The 17,347-nt window shown below is 36.2% G+C and overlaps 2 protein-coding genes and 2 long non-coding RNA genes across 5 annotated transcripts; 3 read left to right on the top strand and 1 right to left on the bottom strand.

Annotated features, from left to right (window-relative positions):
* The first annotated feature begins 1,137 nt into the window (after positions 1-1,137).
* LOC114536789 lies at positions 1,138-7,372 on the top strand. Of its 2 annotated transcripts, XM_028558135.1 has the most exons (5): positions 1,138-4,815; positions 5,329-5,746; positions 6,231-6,296; positions 6,458-6,577; positions 6,853-7,372. In XM_028558135.1, exons 1-5 carry the CDS (start codon positions 4,495-4,497, stop codon positions 6,867-6,869), a joined length of 942 nt encoding a protein of 313 aa, XP_028413936.1. In that variant the 5' UTR covers positions 1,138-4,494; the 3' UTR covers positions 6,870-7,372. The 2 variants fall into 2 exon arrangements, with proteins under 2 accessions (XP_028413936.1, XP_028413938.1); XM_028558137.1 differs by lacking the exon at positions 6,231-6,296.
* Positions 7,373-7,421: 49 nt separating this feature from the next.
* LOC114536811 lies at positions 7,422-8,599 on the top strand. Its single transcript, XM_028558154.1, has 2 exons — positions 7,422-7,664; positions 8,206-8,599. Exons 1-2 carry the CDS (start codon positions 7,606-7,608, stop codon positions 8,597-8,599), a joined length of 453 nt encoding a protein of 150 aa, XP_028413955.1. The 5' UTR covers positions 7,422-7,605.
* A 1,654-nt stretch (positions 8,600-10,253) lies between these two features.
* Positions 10,254-11,305, top strand: LOC114536793. Its single transcript, XR_003688485.1, has 3 exons — positions 10,254-10,753; positions 10,976-11,033; positions 11,242-11,305. It is a non-coding gene; the product is annotated as an uncharacterized LOC114536793 (long non-coding RNA).
* A 3,423-nt stretch (positions 11,306-14,728) lies between these two features.
* On the bottom strand, positions 14,729-15,999 carry LOC114536791. Its single transcript, XR_003688483.1, has 3 exons — positions 15,763-15,999; positions 14,957-15,020; positions 14,729-14,771 (listed from the first exon to the last, which is right to left on the bottom strand). It is a non-coding gene; the product is annotated as an uncharacterized LOC114536791 (long non-coding RNA).
* Positions 16,000-17,347: the final 1,348 nt, after the last annotated feature.

Here is a 17,347-nt window from a genome sequence, read left to right as displayed (position 1 = left end):
TACAAAATTTTCAAGAAGCTCAGTGCTGGGTTCGCACGCCACAGAAAGGTGAATTTTAAGCACTTGTGAAGAGCTTTGAATGTTTTCGGATATTCAAGGACATTTAAGGAACATGCGAACAGTCTTCAAAAGCCGTTGTCATCACGAATATTGAGAAGGGTGCGATATCATGCAAACTTCGTGAACAACGAAAGGTTAAATCGATCAAATCGTTCACCAAGCCACGTATAATGCGCATGTCAGCGACGCTGGTTTAATGCGAAACCTTAATGCAATTTGGCTCTTTTTGCAGTGAACACATCCCTACTCATGAATCAAAATTTTAATGTGAAATCGTAATGCAATTTGTCACTTTTTGCAGTAAAGACATCCATTCAGAAGCACATCGTACTTTAAAAAGTATAGAAGTTCAAAAATGAAAATAAACCGCATGATATGTCTGCATACGGACACGACTTTCACTTTAATTGTCTTACACTTTGGAATTCGCGCTTATATTAAAAGATTTTGTTCATATGATAACCTTGGAGCTTATAATTATTAGCGTGTAATATGCGTAATGTGTTCGCGAATTAATGCATGTAAATGGTTCGTATTGTTGTTTTTGATCGTATTCTTCAATCGTGTGCGATGTGCCAACGCGCCCATACATGACCAGATCTTTAAACGGCGAAATAACAGTGATATTATTAAAATAGAAAAATAATCTGCATGCATTAAATATATTCTTACCCCCAATTAAACCTAAACTTAATCGAACAGCAAAAAAAGAACGGTTTATTCGTCCCTCGTGGAGAAATTGCCGTATCATGCGAGCGAAAAAAGCTTTTTATGTTGTTATGATTTTTAAAACCCGTTTGAAAAAATTGAAAGTACCCCAAAACGTCATCGTGGGAAAGGCTAATTGCGTCGACGAAAAATAAAAAAAAAAAATAAAAACAAAAAAAACCAGCGCGAATTTTTAGCGAATAATAAAGGGTGAGCTGAAAATAGCGAGACAAAAAAAAACGCTTGTCCTCGAGGTTTGTTTACTCTCGGTTCTTTATATCGCGAAATTCGGACGTGAAAAAACATATCCAGGATATATGACGTTTCAAAAGCATTTCATTTGAATAAATTTAATCTCTTTATCTAGTGAGAAATTCCTTAATTATCCAATGCAATGAACTACACCATAAGAAATTATTACTTTAACTGTTTATGTTCCGTACAAATACTTCGAACACTGGTATGATTTTACCCATGATATGAACATGTGGTTTTGTAAATATTTTATTATATAAATTATCATTTATGACTAATTTTGTTGTCTACGATAGCTGCTGAACAGCAGACTGAAAGTGTGCAAAATGATTATAACAGGGAACTAAACACCAATGAAGCACTGAGAGAGTACATCGACAGAATGGGTATTCCAGTTGATTTTAAAAACAGTGGAAAAGCTATACCAGAGTTGGGGGAGGAAAGAACAGAATAGCAAACTAAAGGAACTGAAAACTCAAGTTGAAAGAAGGTTTGTGGTTCGCTGAGACATATGGAGTCACATTAGAGCCTCAAAAATTATCCGACAATAATGATACTGATTATGACTTACAATTTAATGGACATGAACCGAGAAGTTTCAAAGATTTGCCAGAAGCTGAACAAAAAAAAAGCAAAGCAGTACTTTGATTCAGGATAAATTCTGCATTGGTGAAGCAGCTTACCATGAGCTAACCATGATTCAAAGCGGAGAGTCATTACCTCGGTCTTATCTGGTTACGCAGTGTAAGGATTCCTTAAATCAGCTCTGTCACATTGAGCGCACACCGGGATATAATGAAGGTGCCCAGGTGAACTTTTATGATGCATTCAGGAATGAAATCCAAAAGCATGTAAGTTCACATTTGTTGTGCATTTCATACAATCTTGAAATGTAATTATGATGAAATTGATTATCTGGCATATTCTTAATTGTATATTATTAGATAAGAATGTGCACACTTAATGGTCACAGTCCTACAAAATATAGTGTTTAGTTAAGTCGTGATGGTGCTAAAATGTCCATGATTAATGACTAGGGGCCGGTTGGTTAAATGTGAATGGTTTAGAGCAAGAATCAATCTGTATACGACACGTCGACTCTGACTTATACATACACATGAAGACTTTGTTGGTCTGATGAAGTTTCGGGCACTACCGGTGATGTTCTGGATAGCATGATATTTGATGTGCTGAGTCGGTTTGGGTTGTGCATAAGTAACTTACGTGCGCAAACATATGACGGGACAGCTAACATGAGCGGTTGTTACTCGGGGTGCCGAGCAAGGGTAAGAGAACGACAACCGCTAGCACTGTATTTCCATTGCGGGTCGCATGCTTCGAATCTTGTCATGCAAAATGCGGTGACATCCAAATAAGAATGTGTTGGACATGTCCAAAAACGACTTGGGACAGCATTACGAAACTTGAAAAAGGGAAAAGAAAGGATTGGGTAGAAAGAGAAAGTTGACTGATAACACGATTGACAAAATGCTAAACTATTATGGCATTGCTATTAGGAGCAACAAAGGCAACCTCCAAACAATGAAGAACAATGTACCTGCCTTATTTCGCCTGCACAAGAACAAGGAAAAAGAAGGGGAAACATTAATTAAGCTCATTACTTATCAAGTTATGATGTGAACTAAAAAAATCCCATGCATGAAAAAATCATCTCTGTGTAAATTCCTATTGTTTACTTTCAGTTATGCCGTTTTCTTAGTATTTTCATTAAGACCCGTTTACACTATACCGGATTGCTTCCGGAGGGGTTCAAATTTTGTAGCTGTTAAAAGGCAGTGAAAAATTTTACTGTCATAGATCGAAACAAATATACCAAAACTATCAAAATAATAAGTATTTATTTCTAACCATTGCCCTTTAAAGCCAAACGAAGATATCGTGACAAGTGAATCCGGTACAGTGTAAACGGGGCCTTCATGTGGAAAAATAGGTGGCATACGCCTTTAGATCATACTTTGTTTTGGTTCACATCATATTGTAATCATTTTTGGCGTGCCACCTGATATTGCGCAATAAAATGGGCGTGGCAAGGTAACCATGGACACAACGTGTGTGCAAGTGAATGATTCAGTGGCAGGAACTTATCTTTTACAATTTAAAACCCAAATATAGCATAATGCTCTAAATGAAAAAAAAAACTCAAGCGTATAAGACCACTTTAAGGCGGGGGTCAACATAAGCACAAACTTGTTCACTTGAACTATATGAGTATGTTTCCACAGGAAGTGGCAAATTCAGCAATGGAGATATTTTGGATGTGGCTGTGAGTTTTGATGGAACCTGGGCAAAAAGAGGTTTCACATCATTAACAGGAATTGTGTTTGTCATATCAGTAAACACAGAAAAAGCGTTAGACTATCATGTGTTGTCAAAGGTGTGCCAGAAGTGCTCTCTTAAGCGGTCAGTTTGTAAAGATGATGAATTTGAAGAGTGTGAGTGGGAGTGTGATATAAATTATGAGGGAAGCTCACCTGCAATGGAATGTGATGATGCAGTCACACTTCGGAAAAGATCCATACAGAAACACAGAAGTGGATGGTCAGCGATGGCGATAGCAAAGCATTCACATCCGTAGAAGATGTTTATACAGATTGCAAGGTTGAGAAAATGGACTGTGTTGGACATGTTCAGAAAAGAATAGGAAAACATCTTCTCAACCTTAAAGCCACAAATAAAAATAAAGTTGCAGATGGAAAGACCATTGGTGGGAAAGGTCGTCTAACCAATATATAGTTTGCCATGGTTTTTAGGAAAAGTGACTGTTTTATAGCGATTTGAACAACAGGAAAAATTTTGGGTGGACCCCCGTCTTAAATCGGAACAAAGAGTGAGAATATTATAATGGCACCGAAGAATTCACTACAACCATTGCCAGAATACAATCCCGACGCCGATGTTGGCGAAAGTCTATAGGCACGCCTGATGAGTTCCATACACGACCACGGACATAAGCACAAACTTGTTCATTTTACGACGCGGACTTCGAAATAGAGCAACAAATAATTACGGCCGGTTCATCCTCGGGGATTGGAAAGAAGGCATTACGAGACCTGACATATGACCCCAAGTCAATACTTATTGATGGCCCCCGTGCCGAGATAAGTATATTATATATCAGTTTTTCCCATATTGCATGTGCACTGAAAGGCAAATTTAAGCTAGAATTCTTAGACATAAGAATGATTTCTTCACCGACGAAATTGTTTGAAATACTGTACAGGCTTCACTCAAATTCTCCGCAGGCAATGTCAAGTCCCCAGAATGTATTGATGATAATTTTTCAAGACCTCATAAGGTATTGTACAAAAATATTACACGCCGCTATTTCCCATATTCTATTTCGCTATTTCACATACTCTTGAACTTCGGAGGGGGTCGTATACATCCCCCGAAGATTACGTCATCTATTTTTGCCGTTTTTTGCGGGTTTGCAGGTTATTAGAGACTGCAATGCAATCTGGGATAGATTTGCATTCTTTTCATACCACGCTCGCAACAAACGGTTCGAAATTGTCTGAAATATACAGCTTTTTTGTTGGCAAAAGTCTTGTTTTCGTGAAATGCAATATGGCTAACAAAGTGTACAACAGGGAAGACGTTCTAGACTTAGTTTCAGCCGATTCTGGCGATGAAAAAAGCGATAGCGACGACGAATTTGTTGCCGATTTTGAGCATGACTTTGGCGAAGACATTACACTTCCACAAATGAGAACAAATGCCCCAGCACACGAACGAGAACCACTGCTTTCTCTCGATGAAGAATTGAACGAAGTATGTACAATAATTATCGTTCCTAATTTGCTTTGTTTCTTACGAAATATAGTGCCTATATTGTGAAATATACTTCATATAATGTGTGAATAAACATATGTGCAATACAGTTTGTTTATGTTCATATTTTTATATTTTAGACTTAATTTTCAGACCATGAAAGTGTATTTTCAGACCATGTATTTAACCAGGAATCATCATCACTTAGATAAAAATATACCATCTTCACATGAACATGAAGATATAAAAATCTTTCATTCAACAATAATGCCAAAAAATAATATTTCCTAGATCAATTTTGTATGAAATACTCTGCAGGCTAGGCTTAAATTGAAACCCTTTTTAATATACAATAGATGAAGTCCCCAGAATGTATGGATGGTATTTGCCAAGGACCCCATAAAGTATTAGCCAAAAATATATACCTCGCTCTTTCTGTATTTAACCAACAAATGTTAGTTCTATATATACCTTGGCATAAATTGATATCAAAATGCCGAAATTACACCCTAGTTCAATGTCCGAGGAATATCGGTGGATACCAAGAAAACGATGGCACATCATCAAAAGGCCCCAGCGACATCAGTCCACTGCGGCTATGAACCGAAGAAGGCGGCAGTCATCATCCGATGCCAAGCGCTCAGAGAACAGGATGCCCAAAAAAAATCGGACATCGATAATCTTCTCCAGCTATACGATGCTGAGTGGCACGATAGAATATCAAGGCCTGCCCTTGACAACCTAGCGTTGAAGAAACACAACACACCTCAGCTTCTGCCCATCACGGAAGAATTCCTGTCCGTACGAAAGCACGTCACAGAACAAATCGAACAGTTGACAAAGAAGGTGACTGATGATGTGACGGCAGAAAGATGGAGGAAGCTAGCCGAAGTGTGCCTAACAAGGCTGATTATGTTCAACAAGCGAAGAGGTAATTAATATTCGATTTTCTGCTAATTATTTTTACCATCGTGATTGAAAGGTAAATTAATTAAGGTTAATTCCTGTTTATTGAGGTTCTGCGGGGTTTTTTTAAAAACATTCATAAAAACTCTTGTTTTTAACTCTAATTTTTAAATAGTATTTCAAACAATCAATCTTTTTAAAGTTCTCTTAGTCCAAACGATTTAAATTTCGATTGAATTTTCTATCTTTTTTGGACGGTTTTCACAGGGACCAAACGTTTCCGATTGAGAATACTGTAACATTCCAGCTATTGTAATTCGGATTGATTTTTTTTCAATTAAGCTAAAGATTTCCGTCGGTATCATTTACGATCTAAGACGGGCAATCGTTTAGAATAGCAAAAATTCAAACCCATCTATAATTGAAATTTTCAATCTGTCGAACTACCATCTTAAGAGTTCTAAGTCTTGAGACGCATTTGACGTATATAAAAATGTATATTTTTGTAGTACAAAAAATGGTTGAACCACGAGCGGTAAAAATACTTTATTCATCGCAATTATATCTAATATTAGGTAAGAAAATAATTGATAGAGATAAAGGCGCGCGCGAGCAATTTGCTATGCACGTTTCGAATCCTATTACACAATTTTGTTCAACTATGTCATAGTTGCGAACATAGGTATGGATATCTAGTTAATGTATTCTCATGTGAAAATATCTTATCTTTCTGTAGGTGGCGAGGTCACTCGAATGAAACTAAGCACTTTTGAACAACAGCGAAACTGGAACAGAGTGCACAACAAAGAAATCCTGGAGTCACTCTCAAGTAGTGAGCGCGGGAGCTTTGTAAACGGTAAATATATACAATAATAAATTAAGTTCTTATTAAGCCAGTGGGAAAAATAATGCTGAGAAAATCAGATCGAGGTTTTCCATTCAGGCCAAGCCAACAGGGCGAAATTTGCATCAATTAACCAAGATCTGGTATTTCTCTGCACAGATCGATCGAGGATTAATAAAAGTGTTATTATATGCATAAGATTTGTAGCTCAGTTGCCCTTGTTCTTTAAAATGTGTAAGGCCTCTATGTAATAAAGACATATATGTAATACCTCTTTTCGTTCTTAGATTTGATATGGTGGTAATTGTGGGAAAGAGAAAGAGAAAACTGCCAGTGATCATTACCGATGATGTAAAGAAGGGGATCATGGCACTGAACAAAACGAGAGATGAGGGAGGAGTGAGCAAAGACAACGAGTTTGTCTTTGCTGTCAACAATGGCAAGTCCACCAAATCGTTGAGAGGCCACGATGTTATGACCCATATATGTGCCCAGATAAATTTAAAAGAGCCTCGCCTAATAACATCGACTAATTTGAGAAAATACGTCGCGACGGTCAGTCAACTTGTGGACATGACCGAGACAGAAATGGGCTGGCTTGTACGACATCTCGGTCACGACATTCATGTGCACAAGGAGTTTTATCGACTACCGGATACAACACTCGAGATGGCCGAAGTAGGCAATTTACTGATGGCTGTCGACGAAGGTCGAGCGCACCAATTCAAGGGAAAGAATCCACGCGATATTCAGTTAGCAGGTAAGAAAAATTTGCTTATAATTTATTAAAATGTCAAAGTCGCTATATGTTGCAAAACCATCGGCCAAAAAAAATCGGACATAGATGATCTTCTCCAGCTATACGATGCCGAGTGGCACGATAGAATATCAAGGCCTGCCCTTGACAACCTAGCGTTGAAGAAACACAACACACCTCAGCTTCTGCCCATCACGGAAGATCTCCTGTCCGTACGAAAGCACGTCACAGAACAAATCGAACAGTTGACAAAGAAGGTGACTGATGATGTGACGGCAGAAAGATGGAGGAAGCTAGCCGAAGTGTGCCTAACAAGGCTGATTATGTTCAACAAGCGAAGAGGTAATTAATATTCGATTTTCTGCTAATTATTTTTACCATCGTGATTGAAAGGTAAATTAATTAAGGTTAATTCCTGTTTATTGAGGTTCTGCGGGGTTTTTTTAAAAACATTCATAAAAACTCTTGTTTTTAACTCTAATTTTTAAATAGTATTTCAAACAATCAATCTTTTTAAAGATCTGGTATTTCTCCGCACAGATCGATCGAGGATTAATAAAAGTGTTATTATATGTGTTAGATGAGCAGTTTAATAACGTTACATAAAGTAGCTCTAGCGTACGGTAATTAAGACCGCGGACGTCGAAGAACGTATGAAAAACGTGAAACAGTTGATTTTAGAAAAAGCTATAAGTTAAAAGCTGTTAACCTGTAAATCTTGGGAAATAAAAGGGAACAAAACCTAAAATCTAGTAATATCCTCGTCGGAAAAAAACCATGTAACATATGCATAAGATTTGTAGCTCAATTGCCCTTGTTCTTTAAAATATGTAAGGCCTCTATGTAATAAAGGCATATATGTAATATCTCTTTTCGTTCTTAGATTTGATATGGTGGAAATTGTGGGAAAGAGAAGGAGAAAAGTGCCAGTGATCATTACCGATGATGTAAAGAAGGGGATCATGGCACTGAACAAAACGAGAGATGAGGGAGGAGTGAGCAAAGACAACGAGTTTGTCTTTGCTGTCAACAATGGCAAGTCCACCAAATCGTTGAGAGGCCACGATGTTATGACCCATATATGTGCCCAGATAAATTTAAAAGAGCCTCGCCTAATAACATCGACTAATTTGAGAAAATACGTCGCGACGGTCAGTCAACTTGTGGACATGACCGAGACAGAAATGGGCTGGCTTGCACGACATCTCGGTCACGACATTCATGTGCACAAGGAGTTTTATCGATACCGGATACAACACTCGAGATGGCCGAAGTAGGCAATTTACTGATGGCTGTCGACGAAGGTCGAGCGCACCAATTCAAGGGAAACAATCCACGCGATATTCAGTTAGCAGGTAAAAAAAATTTGCTTATAATTTATTAAAATGTCAAAGTCGCTATATGTTGCAAAACCATGTCAATAAATTTTTGGAAAGACTCGAAGTAATAAAGTAAAGGCAGTCAAATCAGTTCAAAAAATCGATAAATATAAATTGAAACAGAATTAAATATTCGACATAGTAACCAATGCCAGTCACTGTAAAACGGGTATGTAGGATACAGCTAATTAAAAAAGGTTTTCCGATAAAACAGTCAATACGCCGGCATGTATGAACTGGCGTGAGCATTTTGGATCGATGTACCGAGGACAGCGCGCAACTAATATCCGATATATGCAAAGCCAACAGCATCGACTTCGTGACGGCGATCGTAAAAGTCGTAGACAAAGTGGACACAAAACGAAACACACTTTACATATACGGGCCAAGCAACACGATGAAAAGCAAAGTAACACACTCCATCATAAACGCAGTACCATGCGTCGGCCAACAGATGACGAGCGCCGATTTCGCGTTTCAGCAATGCATAAACGTAAACCTGATATAAACAGAAGAAGCAAAAATCTGCATCGACAACATAAACGAAATCAAAAGAATCTACGCGGGGGAAAACGTCACAGTCAAAAAAAAGTGCCGGGACGGGGTGATGCTGACAAGAACACCAGTGATAGCCTGTAGCAACTATCAACCTTGGCAATTCGTAAAGGAAGAGGAACAAACACTTAGAAATAGAATGTATTACTTTGAATTCAAACAGCACGAAAAGTTCAAGGGCTGCACGAAAGAACTGAGCCCATTAGCATGGCTACATCTAAAAGAAATATTACACATACAAACTGTAGAAGATCAATGTGTGTGAAGCATAAAAAAATACATCTAAGTAGCTAAAACGTTCATGTATCTTGTGTTAATATAATATTCAGAGACACAATACCCAAGTAGAGAAAAACATAGATATAGATTTGCTGTTGTCCAACAACATAATGAAGATATGGTCATTTTTTAGACTGGTGAAAATGGTAATAAATACAACAGTAAATATATTATTTCAAAGCTCGATTAACATGTTTTTAACATTTTAGTCTCTTTAGTACTCATGATTATGAGGATGGGGTATATTTAGTTGCTTTCCAATAGCTAAATTGTGTAAAATTTTACTATACAATTTTTTTAACACTAACATTGCCATACCTCATTATTGTTACTTTTTTGCAAAGATTAATGAGCTTAAACCGGTTTAAAAATTTAAAAGATATTTTAATATATCTGACAACAGCGAAATGCCAAAGCAAAGAATAAAAAAGAGTTTGGAAAACAACTTGTTGTAGGAGAAAGTTAATATTTCGAATTATTAAAAGATTGGGAACCAACACTAGCTTACACCAATGTCCTGCACATGTAAGCATATATAAATAAATAATAGATGCCAGTATTAATGTCCCATATGGAGTGACATGGTATTGATTGTAAAAATATAAAATATCATAGTATATAAAATATATACTATTTTTGTACATTTTAGACAAAGAAAAATTTCAGTTCATGGCACAAGATACAGATTGGTGCTGTGGTACATGTTGAAAGTCTGCATAATGATATGCCAGTTTTTGCATCAATTGTAGAAACATTTGTACTTGCTGCAGACAAGATTTACTTTATTCTGGAGAGATTTATAACAGTTAAATTCTCATGCCATTTCCATTGCTACGAAGTTCAAAGGCATGCTAATGCACAAGCATTTATACTTCAGCCTACAATGCTAAGGATGTACCTTCCCATGCATACAACAAAGGCATCTTCCTGGGAAAATGATGTTCTATATGTCATGTCAAGATACCAACTCCCACAAACACTTTAGAGTTTACTATAAATATAGCTATTACTGTAAATATGTATATGTAAATATATATTGCTGTAAATATAGATATTACTGTAAACATAGTTACCACAAAAAGATGAATTTAACAACTTCAACGCCTAATATTCAAATATCCGGGACCGGCCTTTTTTTCGCTGGTACAGCCAGGCTATGCAGGCTACGTGATGATTCACCACGTGCTCAAGATGGCGGAACGAGTAAACATTGAAGAGGTAACAGTCCTCGCTCATGTATTAATGCTTAGACTAACTTCACATGAAGTTCGTCTTGATCCGTCCGAGTTTATACACAGGTGAATTATAAGGCGAACTACCTTTCGTTTGCCAAGTTCGTCGAGACTGATGATCCGTCTCTATAATATAAACTCCATAGTATATTAAAATTGTACCATAGAGTCGACTTATAAGTCTGTTCTATAATGATTTATCGATTAGGCATGAAAGCCAAGAGAGAGAGATGAGGCACAAGTCAACCAAACACGCGATCAAAAAGGTGAACATTCGTATTTTGTGTTTTGCATCTTCTCTATTTGTACTTAACATAGCGGTTTCCTCCAATGCCATATTTCAGTAAATATCTTCATAAGATGCCCTATATATATATTCACTGAAATGTTCTGATAAAATGACAACTGAAAGTATGGTTTTGACATCATGTATAATGAAGTATTTAGGAATTTATCTTCTTTTATTCATATAAGATTTAAGATGATTCGTATGAGGTGTTAGAGGCAGAAAGAAAAGAAAAGAAGAAAACCAGGAGAGGAAAAGAAAGAAAAAGAGAAAAGAAAAAAAAGAGAAAAAAAAGAAAAGTGGCAGAAGAATACGACTCAGATGACACTGTTGTTGATGTCAGAGAATTTCAAAAAAAGGAAAAGGAAGCATGCACTTTAGAGAGGACTGAGTCTCTCACACCTTATCAATTGGAATTGCTGTACAATAAAAAATAAATTTGTTAAAAGCTGCATTAATTTGTACCTCCTAATTTTGTTTTTACACAAATTTGATGCAAAGAGGTGAAGTTTGATCTTTTGCCCCTTGAACAAAACTATACCATATAAACCCATTAGGCCTATCAAATTAGACCTTATTCTTTAACCCTATCAAAGTAACCATATTTAATTGGTCAAATTTGAGCAACCCATTGAATAATTGGTCAAAATAACCATTTGAGAATGGTTGCAACAAAAAAATGGTTGTTTAACCAACCAGTTTTTACAGCGTAATGAGTGTACACGTTTAAGTGCTCGACTGTATTACCTGATGCAGCACACGTCTGCTGCTGCACAAGAACTAATGAAGAGCTCTTTAACAATGGGAGAAGACGAGGGTTACAGAGAAGCGAAAGCGAAAAGGCTGCTAAAGGAACGATTTGGACAAGATTACAAAGTTGCTGTGGCACACGTAGAACGGCTAATAAAGGGACCGCAGATTAAGAACGAAGATGGAACTAACCTACAAACAATTTTCCGTGCAATTGACAAGTTGTACAAACACTCTAGAAAAGATCGGACAGATTACTTGGACAGATTGAACAACTCCGATGATCTGAAAAAAATATTCCACCGATTGCCTCAACCTATGAGAATCAAATGGCGCGAGACAACGTGAGAAGCCAGAGATGTCAGCATTAAGGACGTAAATGACTTTGCCACTGCAAAGGCAAGAACCACGACCCATTCCATCTTTGGGAAGATTTCCACCGCCGAGAAGCCACCAAAGTTTCAGAATCCAAAGGATCCTTAATTCTTATCGCTTATCACTTACGCCAAAACCAAAACTCGAATAAAAGACGTTGCCCATTTTTGGTTGAAAAGTAAGGATCTATTTTTCAGACGTTACATATATCAACACATATTATCGCTATATATTTTAAGAGGATAATATTGAAATTATAGTTCATACCAGGCTAAAATGAGGCTGATAAGTGATAATAATTTGTGGCATTACGCGACGTAATGGTTTGAAAAAGAATGCAACAAAAAAGGAACTTTTGAAAATCTCAACAGACAAGCATGTGGCACATTCACAGAACTTAATCAAAGCAGGTCAAATGTACCATATAACTATACCCGGACGGAACCATTGTGGACAAGCTAACGCAAAGTAAAGAAACTAATGAAGAATTTGTATTATATAAATACAAATCCGAGTGTGGTAAACCACATGATAGAATATCATTCTTCCTGCATGCGTCCTGTTATCGACTATGCCAGAGCGACTTTGGAGAGTTGTTACTAAATTTGACCTAGAATAGGCACCACCTGTTCTTTGCAGTTGTGTTCAATATTAACACTGAATTATGAGCTGAATCATACAAAAAAGCCTACTTCATACCACATGAATAGTTACTGAATATGTTATTGTTGTTGTTGTTAAAAAGTGATACTTTATATAATCTAAGTTAGAGCATTGTGCATGTAATGACCACACCCTATTATCGTGAGTTCAAAGGTTAGTTTAAATTCACTCATAGATGTCAACATGTGATTGGTGACATTGTTATATGATATTCTTTTATATTGCTTTTATATATGTTTGGACAATAGTGTTTTATGTTATTCTATATTTTACTTTACTGGAGGTTGCACTTATATGAATTAAACATGATTAGCTACTTAAAATGGGATTCCCCGGTATTGGATTTACTACCATAATCTTAATAGTTGTAAACTACAGTAAAAGACCTTAATGACATGTAACAGAGCCCTGTTTGAAAACTATCTGAGACGATTTTACAAAAATGCTTAAAAATTGTCCCTATTCACCCCGGTACAGTATCCTGATGCGAATATTTTCGACACAATTTACGAAAGCGCGCAATTTTGAAATGTTCTTTTGTATGGAATGTAAACATTAATTAATAGGTAGTGCAACGGTTTTTGATGACTGCAGTGTTATTAAATGTCCTTTGCTTAAGAAAAACTTATAATAGCTTTAAGTAGTTATTAAAATTACCAAATATGTAGCCCTGAGGTAGAGTGAGATTAACAATACAGTACATCACAGTACAATACAATACACTACAATGACAGAACAGTGACAGTACAATGACAGTACAGTACAACACAAATCAACATACAGCAGAAAAATAAATTATAGAACTTTCAGAAGAGCAGAAAAAATATTTTAGACATTGCCATGTGACCTATCAGATGAGTAGCAAAAATCTTGTACCTCACTTTCCTTTTGGCTTGAGTGACATCTACAGTCTTTTTTCCTGTTGCAACCAGGTATAGCAAAATCCAATATAGGCAATAGATTTATGGTTCAAGAGTGTGCTTCTAAAATTAAACAATGATATACATGTATGATAAATAGATGTATTTACTACAACCATGTGTAATATTATTTAAAGAGTTACCGTAATCTACATTATAAGATGCTAATACATCTATCACCCATAGGTGGGTTTAACTCAAGAATATTACATAGCGAAACACTTGGTGGTCAACTTCACACATATTGTTGGAATATGCCTTGTAAGCAAATTTCGCTAAACTGCACATAACATCTACTATACCTACAATGAATATTTTACTTCATTTTATAAATATTTTTCCATCTAAATCTGTGACGTGACTGAAACCTAGCTATTGATGCCTTTTAAGCTTACTCCACATATATGCTTCATATTTATCAATTAGATACTACAATTAGTGTTTGTGGTAGAGCCAAAGTGCCATACATGTGTGTACCTTGATGCCTAAACCATTATTATATGGTAAAATGTTTCCCCTGCTGGCCCTGGAAACATTTAAATCTAGGGCAAATTGTATGCTTTTCACAGGAAATTCAGGCAATTTTTGCTGAAATCAGCATAAAGCCAGGCAATTTGTGCTCATGGGTGAGGTAATTTTTGGTACAATAATTTGCCTGAGCGCCCAACTTTTTAACCTGTCCATCTATGACTTCATATTATGACTGCACATTAGGTTAAAAAACCCAGAAAACATTTGACAGAGAAGGCTACATCATATAAGCTCAAACATGAATCAAAGACAATTATGTAACAAAGCTGCTATAGAAATTAATAGAGAAATTTATTCAAACATTACTATAAATACATAATAAATCGATATCATATACTTTTTATAATGCATGCACAATACAAGAGGAAAAAAATAAAATTAAGCTGCTATAGAATACCAAATAGTAACAAGCAAAGGCACCTTTGCAATAACATACCTTTTCAATATGAAGTTCTACAGGATCAAACAAAAAAGCCATTCTGCAAAACATCAAAGACACAATTGACATACACAGATGCCACGCAAGATATATAGCATGGAAACAAATGATAATACAGAATTAACAAATTAATAAATTAATTTTGGTGGACTGTATTTATAAGGCTCTTGCACTAACAACATAATTGCATAAACCAAAAGATCTAGTAAAAGAGGTCTGTGATACCTTAAATATTGAAGTCTGATGGATCAAGCTCCAAGATTTTTCAAATGGGTCTGTTTTAGCAAACCTAAAGGCGAGATTACAAATCATAATTGACAAAACATTTTGATAATTGAAGTGGTGTTCAACAGCTTGAAATAAAGGCAAGCCTAGAGACCATTGTCCAGTCAAACACATACCATATAATTAGTCTACAATTAGGGGTACAATTTAGACAAATCACTCACTACTGCAATGAGAACATGATAAGGCATTCTCACACTGTAATATTGATACACTATGGGGTTAATATTTATCAATTTTCACATTTAAAAAGAAGCAAGGTCATAAATATCTATAGTCTGGTGACTATACCATGATTTTACACACACAAAAAATGTATAAGCCATATGAAAAAATAGCAGTGGCACTGGTTTAATACAAAGTTTCGTGGTAAATTTTGATGAGTTCAGGCTAACATGTTATACAGGATGTTTCTAGTTCACATATGAAACTCCTGGGCCTCACAATTTTCATGGTCATATTTCTCGGGAGCCTGCCTCGGTAACATCATTGCAGCCAATGGTTCCAGATGGGATCCCAAAAATGTACCTTCCCTCCTTCCAGAAAGTGTCAGAGAAAAGCTGGTGTAGAGGATTTAATTTTGGTGAAAATTGTTGGTTATGTATCAACATACTCCATACAAATATATATTTATATATACCTGATTTAGCAACCTTACTCAATTGAGTCAATTAAACTGTACCTTTGCCAAACCAAAACGTACATATTATCAAAAATATTACTCAAAATATACTGAAAGAACTTACCGTTTAAACGGGTCAGAAAACAAGGTAATATATGAAAATATGGCGATATATATTCCCCACGTGACTTTCAATGTAGGCCGTGAAGGCCCAAACGTTGTGTTTGTAGTTTCGGTGATAGCTTTTCAATTCGCTTTTGCTATGCATAAATAGCAAGTAAATAAAATAGCAATTCAAGTGTCGTAAAATATTGTATATTTAGTTCGCCAAAGAACACACTAGTCGCTCTTAATAGTTACTTCATCCAGCATAATCTTCGATTCAGCATGACCATTGACCAGTGAAGCCAACGGACAATCGGAGACCCCCCCGGTAGTGTCGCAGCTCCTCGTAAGAATGATTTTCATTGGCTGAACATTACAATACATTTCTGTTTCAACCAATAGCATAGCTTCGTTCTTTAGAAAGCATAGAAAAGCATTGTCCAATTGGACGAAAGCTTCCGAGAGCTTAAGGCTGGTTATGTCACTTATGTGACAGCGCAAAATCTCCCAAAATATGGGAGATTTTTCATTAGCGCTTAGTTCATATCTAAGGAGGGGTAGCAAGGTCAATATATAAACCACTTCTGCTATTTTTAGCACTTTGACAATCCATGTGGCAACTAAAAATAGCGGTTCACACAATAATGAAACTAAATAAAGCTAGTATGGCGCAGCAGAAAACTCTAAAGAACAATAAACCAAATTTAGATTCAAAGTGTATATGTAGACTGTATCGTCGTCGATAGAAACGGTTTTAGTATCGTCACAAGTTCTTCCGTCACAGGTGAAACAGGCACAGAGTAACTAAAAGTCAAAAATGCAGAGTTGGAACTATTGTACCCAATTTTTAGTGCGCATGCTCGGCAACTGCCTCAGATTGAAAGTATAAACAATTGTCAAATCTGCAATTTATTTTCGGAGTGCGTAAAAATTAAGACGCTACATAAATGACGATATTGTAAAGAAAATTATTATCGAAAATGTTGAAGTTTACTATGGTAGCCCATTGTTATCATTGTTATCATTGAACATTTCAGTTTCAGACACTTAGCTTTTTGCTCACGCGCACTAAAAAATCGAATTAATTTAAAGATGATGTAACGTCCGTTCTGAGCATATATTCTGCGCATAACAATGTTTGTTTACGTTGGTTATATAATCTTTACATGACGTATGCGTCGTTATAATTTTTTTATTTTCTTCTCGCTCGACCGGCTGTGATCTGTGATGAATATGCTTATTTTATATTATATTTTGAAGAAAATGTTGTTATATTTTGAAGAAGATACAAAGCGAAGCTTGTAAATAAACCGGCCGTTATTTAAAACGTTATATATTTGTAAAATTTTGTAGGACAAGCGAGAAGGTAGCGTCTGTAGCGACAACAAATACCCTCGCCATTTCGGACCTCATTCAACAAATAAATTCTTGGAGCATTCCTTTCAGCATAATATTGCTTTTTTCTAGCAGCCTTATGATAAGATAAGTTATCGTCGTGACTCGCAATTCGAGCCTCTTGGCCTTGCGACATAAAATAAAATAATTGTGCTCCCGAACTGCCGTTTGTAATACAACGCGCTAATATCGCATATCATTAACATTCC

Source organism: Dendronephthya gigantea, unplaced genomic scaffold (assembly GCF_004324835.1).
Source record: "Dendronephthya gigantea isolate DGI-Jeju-01 unplaced genomic scaffold, DenGig_1.0 000147F, whole genome shotgun sequence".
In the NCBI taxonomy this organism is placed as follows: Eukaryota; Metazoa; Cnidaria; class Anthozoa; order Malacalcyonacea; family Nephtheidae; genus Dendronephthya; species Dendronephthya gigantea.
This window is presented reverse-complemented; position numbering and strand designations above follow the sequence as displayed.

Coding starts and splice junctions, on each gene's coding strand:
- LOC114536811 (XM_028558154.1), top strand. CDS start 7,606: ATGGAGGAAGCTAGCCGAAGTGTGCCTAACAAGGCTGATTATGTTCAA. Junction 7,665..8,205: donor TATGTTCAACAAGCGAAGAG/GTAATTAATATT, acceptor TTTCGTTCTTAG/ATTTGATATGGTGGAAATTG.
- LOC114536789 (XM_028558135.1), top strand. CDS start 4,495: ATGCAATCTGGGATAGATTTGCATTCTTTTCATACCACGCTCGCAACA. Junction 5,747..6,230: donor TATGTTCAACAAGCGAAGAG/GTAATTAATATT, acceptor ATATTTTTGTAG/TACAAAAAATGGTTGAACCA. Junction 6,297..6,457: donor GCAATTATATCTAATATTAG/GTAAGAAAATAA, acceptor ATCTTTCTGTAG/GTGGCGAGGTCACTCGAATG.